The sequence below is a fragment of the Notolepis coatsorum genome, assembly GCF_963971535.1.
Source record: "Notolepis coatsorum genome assembly, chromosome: 1".
Taxonomy (NCBI): Eukaryota; Metazoa; Chordata; class Actinopteri; order Aulopiformes; family Paralepididae; genus Notolepis; species Notolepis coatsorum.
Window position 1 is genome coordinate 197653672 of NC_140165.1, and position 9154 is coordinate 197662825.

Sequence of the window (9154 nt, forward strand, 5' to 3'; positions counted from 1 at the left end):
TGAGGTCCATAGATGTCCCTAGATACCAGGAATATGCTAATGGTCTTGTAGAAGTGGAGCAATCTTCCACTTACTTGGTGTAGGGCCAATATGCCTATCTACGCCAGGATATGTCAATACACTTTGACTTGGGCGATTTTGTTACTCACTGTTTGATGTTGTTGATTGTTGCGTCTTGATGGATTCGAACCGGTTGATTTTATGGAAGGAGTTGTGTAAAAGTTTCAAATAATAATGGGGGCAAACAACTAGAGATGTTCCGATACCATTTTTTCCTTCCTGATCCGATTCCGATACCTAAGCTTTGGGTATCGGCCGATACCGATACTGATCCGATACCAGTGCATTCAAAAAAACTATATTATAAATTATACCCTTTTTTTTCTTCTTTTTTTACAGATACTGTTTTATATATACTGTTTTTTTAGTAATAACTAGAAAGTAATGGTATTTATTCAACAACAGGTGATTGTATAGATTAGTATTAGTATCATTAATCAATGAGTATGGGGCTGCGGCACTGCAGATATACCCTACTCCAATGATCCGCACGGACGTTAGCTAGTACTAGCAGAGGCTCTGGCTAGTAGTAACATTCATGTTGTGATTTTCAACATTCTCTTTTGAGACTCCGCCTCAGACTCTTATCCTTTGGCACTTGGAACTTGCTGTACTTTGCTTGCAGGTCTGCAGCCATTATTGCTGGATTATGAATAGCATCAACTTTAGCCAAGGTACCGTTATCAAGCTAAGCTAGCTGACCTAGCTCGTCTTCCCCGCATTGACATTTGATAACGTTAGTCAGCTAACGCTAGTCAGTAGCTACTTGACTTAAATACGATTCACTGTGGGTGCATTATTGTTGATAGACGGACAGTGTCAGGTCCTGGAGAAAGGACAGGCGATCATCTGATTTGATGTAACGTTAAAGCGGATGTTGTTCCAACTAGCTAGCTTTTCAGCTAATGCTATCATAACACCAGCAAGCAAAACACATCCCGTCCGAGCTCCCCGTCACACGCTCTGTCAGGGACAATGGAATTTAAGAAAGTGTATCTGCTGTTAAAATGACAAACAGCATCACACTTTAAAACACGTTAATTTTATAATCCTCACTCTCCGCAGGAGATAAATGACGTCATGGGACATGACAAACCAATAAAAAATCGCGAATTAACCGGTGGCTACAACAACACACAGTAACTACATGCATCATTGTTTACAATGAACGGTGGGGCTAATCGAAAGGACTAACCTAAAGTTAGTTGTTCACCAACAATCTACAGACACAAACAAACACAGAACCGGACTGTTATATTAAATTAATTGATTGCTGTTTAACGCGTCCGTGTCCAGTCCTTTCGATTAGCCCCACCGTTCATTGTAAACAATGATGCATGTAGTTACTGTGTGTTGTTGTAGCCACCGGTTAATTCACGATTTTTTATTGGTTTGTCATGACAAACCAATTACATAATCCAACATATGTGTAAAGAAACAACATATTCCAGTTAACGGTATATTTTTTTAATGATTCGTTACGGCGTAATCAATACTTCCATTTGTATGAATTGCGTTAAGCGGAGTTTAGTATTCCTGCCTGGCTGAGGAGCTTGTCGCGGCTCATGCGCATGTGCGCGCTCGGCCAATCAGAGCAACGCGGAAGGGCATGTTGGCTGCCGAAAGTATTCACGCGGGGGGGGGTCGCCAGATGATTTGAAAAAAAATAAATGTATGCAGTCAGGCCACTGAACTTAGAAGCAGGCCAGGCCAGTGTTTCTAGTTGCACCAGCGCAATAGTTAGATAACCTAGGTGGGGAACAACCAGGAGATCACTGCAACTCACACACGTTGGAGAACTATCTCTCTCTCTCTCTTGCTCTCACACACACACAAGGGAGCCGCATGTGATTGGTGGAGGCGGGACCCTTACAAAAAACTCAAAATGCATATTGTCGGTATCATGGTCGACCATGAATGCATGAAAGGGGGGGGGGGGGGGGGAGACGTTGTTTCTGATTATTGATTACCAATAACGGCATTAGCCCCAGTAGCCTCATTCGCTGACTGGGTGGATGGCTATGAGAGCAAGGCCCGATCGGGCTGTAATTGACGTCAAAGCGCTCTTACCTGTGGCCGGTTGGACTGCAAAAAGGATTTCCCAGTTATCGATCACCATCTGGTAGATCCATATGTCCATTGGCTGATGACATATTCCTTTACTGCATACTGAATTCAGCGTCCCAAAAACTATTCCAGACCATCGGCTACACGCATAGCTTTAGGCTAACAGAAAAGTCCATTCATAATATATAAAAAAAAAAAAACACCGGTCTGTAACAGGGAACACTGCATTATCGAGACAGCGCCCCTACGAGGATCTGGCCGGTAATGCACTTTTCCGAATTCCAAGAGTAGGGTAAATCTGCAGTGCCGCTCGGTGACATTGAGTAGGATATTACAATGGAATAAAAGCCAAAACAACCTCGCCACGTATATATATACGTGGTTGGCCCTTTAAGCATGGCGCCGAAACATGTATATATACGTGGTTGGCCCCGAATGGGTTAAAGGGTTAAACCACTCCTAGCCACAGCAGGTGCAGACTTCAGTATCAGTATCAATATTCATCCCATGTCATCGTTTTTTCCTGTATGCAAAACATTGTTTCTCTTACTCTATAAAGCTCAGTGTCACCCTTGACTCGGGGTTAATTCTCAGATCTCTGTATTGAACTGAGACTTCTGTGCACAGAATACAACTATTTTATTTTCTATCCCTTGACTCGATCTCAAACACAGGACTTTGTAAAACAAAATGTCTGCAACAGTGTGTAAGAAAAGAGGTATTTGTATAATATTGTAATGAGAATATAGCCTATATTCCAATAGGGTCCAGCTGCAGCCCTGGAGAATCCTCTCACTGGCAAGCTTGTGCCAGCCACAGGACACGCGCTGCCAACCACAGGACGCGCGCTGGCGTAAAGTACGGAAGTTTCTCACTTGATTGATTGAAAACTTTATTAATGTCCGCCTTGTTTCGAACTGGTTATGCTTAGGCCCTCTTTTGAAGTCGGTTATGCTTAGAGTTTATCTTTAGAGCAGGGCGATAGACTGATTGATTGATTGAAAACGTTAACAGATTGCAGAATGGGTACAGTACAGTACAGCTCAATACATACAATTGTTAAGGGAATGCAGACCAGGGAAACACTTTCGTCTTGTTTACATCAGGGTCCCCCATTTTCAATTCATCATAACATATATGACACACACGACATACAGATAGACAGTACTGCTACATCTATACATTTATGACATACCAGATTTGCAAATACAGTACTGTTTGTGGTACAAAAAGTGTCCAGAAAAGAGTGTATATACATTTGACGTAGAAACTGTACATTGGAGGAGGTTGGGTAGGTGGGGTGGGGACTGTACATTGGAGGTGGGGGGGGGGGGGTTGGGTATGGGGTGGGGGGGGGCACTGTACACTGTACATTGGAATACTGACAAAGCCATACTTGGTCATTTACTGTACAACTGGGTTAGGACATTACACTTGGGGGTTAGGGTTAGAGGGGTGTGTGTGTGTGTGTGTGTGTGTGTGTGTGTGAGAGGGCATGCCCAGTTTGATGCCTACTCTTGGGGGTTAGGGTTAGGGTTAGGGTTAGGGGGGGGTGTGTGTGTGAGAGGGCATGCCCAGTTTGAGGCCTACTCTTAGGGGTTAGGGTTAGGTCCAGTGATAGGGACCTAACATGGATTTGGATAGTGTTAGGATAGTGTCCTTCAATTCACCTTTGGTACCATGAGGTGCAACCGTGCAAGCATAGTCGTAGTACCCTTGAATGAGTGCTCCTGACCACCAAACAATGTACAGTTTTGCTTGTACAGTTGTACAGTTTCCCCCACCCACCCCTCCTACCCAACCCCCCACCCCACCCACCTCCAATGTACAGTCCCCCCACCCAACCCCCCCCCCCCCCCCCACCCAACCTCCTCATACGTACAGTTTCTACGTCAAATGTATATACTCTCTTTTCTAGACTATTTTTGTATCACAGAAACAGTACTGTATTTGCAAATCTGGTATGTCATAAATGTCTAGATGTAGCAGTATTGTCTATCTGTATGTCATGTATGTTATGATGAATTGAAAATGGGGGACCCTGATGTAAACAAGACAAAAGTCTTTCTCTGGTCTGCATCCCCTTAACAATTGTATGTATTGAGCTGTACTGTATTGTACCCATTCTGCAATCTGTTAATAAAGCTTTCAATCAATCAATCAAAACCAGCCCTGTTTCCAAACTCTAAGCAAATACCGGAAGTGTTGCGGTGGTCTATAATATCAATGCGGACACCATCCCAGCAGATGGCGGTAGCAAGCACGCTCACTTAAAACAGTGCAGGTTTGTGGCTGCCTTCGAGAAACTTCCGTACTTTCCGCCAATCAGCGCAGACGTACTTCGAGATACTTCTGTACTTTCCGCGAATCAGCGCGCGTCCTGTGGCAGTGAGCGGATTCTCCGGGGCTGCAGCTGGAGGCTACTCCTATATTCCCTTTATATCGATATAAAGGTGTTTAACCATGCTCCATATCTTCCTATCCTGTATTAATGTTTTGATTGTTACAGGTTGTAACAATCAAAACATGTAACCCTTTGACAAATTAATTAATTGGAGGTTACTTAAGTTCAAATAATCGTCATTGGTTCAAAGCGCATGATGACATTAGGCGTGTTCGAGATGGGATAGGCGGACGCAGATCTGCGCAGGTTTTACTACGGCCTCGCCAAGCGCGTTGCATGCCGGTTAGAATGTTGTCCGACTTGCTCTGAAAATCTGACGAGACGAGGCGCGGAACTCTCGCGGGACCGAGCCACGCACAGCCTTCAGAGCGAGGCGCCACAGTACCTCTCAGCCGGCTGCTCCCGGCTGGGAAGTAGGCTGGTAAAGCTATGCCTCCTAAAATGTGAATCGGAAATACAGAAATACCGGCTACAGGCTTTCCGGTTTCCGGGCACCCCCTGATCTGTTTATAGTCCCCAGCGAAACAAACAACAAGCAGGTCTGTCAGCCTGTCGAGGGAGGCGATAACGAGGTTGTTTCTGGGGGAATACATTTTCATGAGCACCGTGTCGTGATTTCAGGGGCGGGACTTCCTACCTGATTCCCACTTTCGGCCGTAGTTCTTTACCAGGCTTTATCTCTCGAGATAAAGCTGGGAACGAGGTTAGCTGGGAAGCGACTTGCTACGGTCGCGCAAAGCGCCTATTGGCTCAAAAAAGTTGTCAGTCACCAGCCACGTGACAGCCAGGGAGTTATGAGACGTTTGATTGATTGATTGAAAACTTTATTATGTTATGCGTTATCATCATATCATCATGATAAACTTCAAGCTGTCAGACACACACACATGCGTCGTCTGTTTTGCCTCAATACTGTATATATAATTCTGTTTTGCCTCAATATACACAGTATACATATATATATTGATGCAAAACAGAATTATTCAGCAGTGTGTTGTGTGTGCGTGCCAGGAGGCTAGCGTGCAACAAGATGGTATACAATATGGTATATGAATAGTATATTCCACTATAGCAGTATATGGTGTGCTGTACATTTGAATCTGATCTAATTTTGCACACGGCCATCGCATTATAATGAGCTGAGCTGCTGGACAGGTGTGTAATGTGTGTGTGGTGACGTGAAAGCGTATCTGCCATGCGAGAGGCTCTCGTGAAATCGGAAGTGTCCGCCTTTTTTAACTCCTCCCCCGGCTTCACTCGGCTACTCTCGTCTACTTTCGAGGCGAACCGAAATCCATCTCGAACACGCCTGTTGACATCAATGACATTTGATACTATGTATCTTCAGAATAGGGAAGTAACCTACTTGTATGTTGTATCCGCAATTATATTTCGAGTTTTTAGGGAGTCCCGCCAGCGTGTATGCTGGCGAAAATAGTTGTCGCTGACAGGAGTTGAACATTGTAATCAGGTCTGCCGTGGTTCGTGGGAATATTTGCTGTTTATTTCTAGGCTATGTGCAGCGACTGTGACGTAATGGTGTGGGCTGCATGAGGAAGAGGTCGTCTGAGGCAACGGATCGATTCCCGATTCACTGCTTTCTCGTTTTTTTTTTATTAATTTACCAGCGAGATGAAAGAAAATGTTTACTATTATAGTCTGTGGGGCTGTATTTTTCCCCGGGCTTTTCTTCAGCCTGAGAAAACTACTTATATCAACCTTCAAAAACTGGAATGAGGCGGACGTGGCTGTCGTTAGTGCGAGGTAATTTGTCCAATTCAGATTCGATCATTTTTAGGGCAACTGTTTTCTATAACAAACTAAGTTAGGTCATGGCAATGTTTCTAAACTTCCATTTCAGGTTGGTTTCCTCCATCCATGCCTCATTGGCCACCACTGCAGGAATAATAATTGTTACTTCCTGCAAGGATGTGATGATTGACCGGTATGAATATCAATCAATAATAATTGTTACTTCCTGCAAGGATGTGATGATTGACCGGTATGAATATCAATCAATAGATGGGCAATGCAGCCACTGCATGTATGGCGTTCGTTTTTATTTTCAAATACGATCAAATGTATTAAAAAATATATATAATTTGCTCCTCTTAATTTCATTTTAAACTGCAGTAATTAAAGTTAATCTGCTTAATGTCTCTCTATGGCATGCAGCCACTGGTTGGTCAATGGCTTTGTGTTGTTCGGAGCTCCCTATATGGCCTACGACATCTACGCCATGTACCTGAGCCATTACTACATTCAAAGGGTCAAGGGTCACGATGCAAATAGAGGTCACTGTCTAAGGACTGTGAGGGAGTTCCTCCACAGGGATTGGCTGTTAGTCCTTCATCACCTGGCTCTGCTCCTCATCTTCATGCCCATCGCCCTGGTGAGGAATGCTGCTCACTCTTGACAGTTGACATACACGCACACAAGTGTTTGTCTCATTATTCAGCCTCTGCTTGGTATGGAACCTCCTAACAAGCTTAAAAACAAGGGCTGGGAATGAAATGTGTCTGTCTTTCAGTTCTTCAGAAGAGGATTGGGAGACTTCTTCATCGGCTGCATGTTCCTTACAGAGTTCAGTACCCCCTTTGTCTCCATAGGGAGGATTCTCATCCAGGTAACAGCTTCCCAGATTACACATGATCAGTATTCAAAGTTTAAAGGTGCACTATACGTCTGGAGAGATTAAATTGCATAGAGAGGGGGTGAGTACATTTTCATAACTGCAACATTGGGTCCCTACAACACAATTGATCAGCAAATTCATACATATAGGCACAGAAAATAAGGATAAACTATAAAAATCAGCTAAGTTGATACACAGTGGTCACTCAGAGATCATACTTTTAAATGCAGCAAAATAAGGAAGAACCTGCAGCTTCAGTCAGTTGGGAGGGCATTCCAGGTGTTGGAAGCATCAAAGGGGGGTACAATTTTCCTAGTTCAGAGCAAACTCGAGGAACCCTAAGAACGACCCATTTGAATGTGTAGAATAGGTTCCAAGATTCCATTCTAACACTTGTATATTATTGTATAAGTCATTACCTTTATTTATCACGCTTAGCATTGTATTTTATTCTCATTACTTTATCATGTCTATTTTCATTTTATTATTTGTATTTTGTATTTGCATGGCCACTTACATTTCACTGCATGTCTTGTGTATGTATGTGACAAATAAAACTCTTGAATAATATCTGTCACCAGTAATAAATCTGATAGTCCAAAATTGATAAGAAAACAGCTTCAACAATCCTCTCTACTAATCACAGGAACACTGGATCTATTTCTGTATAGGAAGCCAATTTTGTCACAGCTTGGAAGTAAGAATATCCATGTATGTTGAACTTAAATGAAAAGTTCTCATCAAGCCACAAGCCAAGATAGTTATACTCACGGACTCTCTCAATGTTAGAAGAACCGCATACAGTAGATATATGTACTTCATCATAATCAATATTTGAATACTATATTACATAAAGTTTTTTTTTTACTAATATAATAGCAGGCTCTATAAATATAAACTGCATAGTGCACCTTTAACTTTCCAAAGACACTATACTATATGCATTTAGAAAACATGATATAGTAGTTGTAGGAGATGCCATTACTAGGGATGCCCCCTCTAAATTGAGTAATTGGTCAGTTTGGTCTTAGTCAACCAAATTGTTGTTTAATCGACTTTCTATGCTTTTTTCACTTAAAAACTGTATTGCCTTAAAAATGACATATATCTGGTAAGCACTAGATTTGAATAAGTCCTTATGCATGGTTGCATGTGGGGAAACACAATTTTACAGATTAAAAAAAAAAAAATCCGATTTAAAGGCTATTAGTCAACTAAGAATTTCTTTAGTCAAGACCTGCCCCGATTCTTACTCATTACTTTACTATGGGAACATTAGTTTTGGGAACAGTTGTTTTCTAATCCTAATGACATGTCTTTGAACAGTTCAAATTTAAGCATCCGTCTTTGCAATATTTATCACCAACACAAATTCCAATTAATTTGTTGTATTTTTAAGTGGTTGTGATTTTACTCCCACTCCACTGCCTGTCATTCTCCACCCCCTCCTCCTCCTTTTCTGTCTTCCATCTTAGTTGGGCCTGCAGGACAGCCAACTCCACCGCCTCAACAGCCTAATGGTTCTCGTGAGCTTCTTCACCGGTCGCCTCCTCCTCTTCCCCTTCATGTACCAGACGTACGGACAGCAGTACGCCGTTCCTCTCCACAGAGTTCCCTTCCATCTGCCACTTCACTGCAATGTGGGCAACATGGTCATCTTGAGCCCTCAGATCTACTGGTTCATCTTGCTTTGTAGGAAAGCATGCTGGCTCTACCGGAGGCAGAAGGGCGATGCTTATAAAGATGGACCCAAGGCAGAATGATTTGTCTTTTATCTGGCATCTCTGGCATCTCTGGAAATGACTTTGCCCGCATTGAGACTTCAGTGCTCAAGCATGAATTGCATTTGTCTACTATGAAGCAGTACAGTTGCTAGCGTTTTCCCCTTAATTTTTTTAAACATGACTCCTATGTTTTATCGTCAGTGCTTTTTATTTATTTGAATAAAGATTTGTATTTATAAAATCAATTGGAATATTTTTTCTTTT

General features: G+C 42.6%; 1 protein-coding gene across 4 annotated transcripts; it reads left to right on the top strand.

The window, feature by feature from the left end:
• The first annotated feature begins 5828 nt into the window (after nt 1-5828).
• On the top strand, nt 5829-9151 carry LOC311244762 (TLC domain-containing protein 3A-like). Of its 4 annotated transcripts, none has more exons than XM_084334442.1 (5): nt 5829-6295; nt 6393-6533; nt 6707-6923; nt 7062-7157; nt 8642-9151. In XM_084334442.1, exons 1-5 carry the CDS (start codon nt 6174-6176, stop codon nt 8927-8929), a joined length of 864 nt encoding a protein of 287 aa, XP_084190568.1. In that variant the 5' UTR covers nt 5829-6173; the 3' UTR covers nt 8930-9151. The 4 variants fall into 4 exon arrangements, with proteins under 4 accessions (XP_084190568.1, XP_084190571.1, XP_084190569.1 ...); XM_084334445.1 differs by having other exon boundaries at nt 6393-6476; nt 6800-6923; nt 8642-9149; XM_084334443.1 differs by having other exon boundaries at nt 6393-6476; nt 8642-9146.
• Nucleotides 9152-9154: the final 3 nt, after the last annotated feature.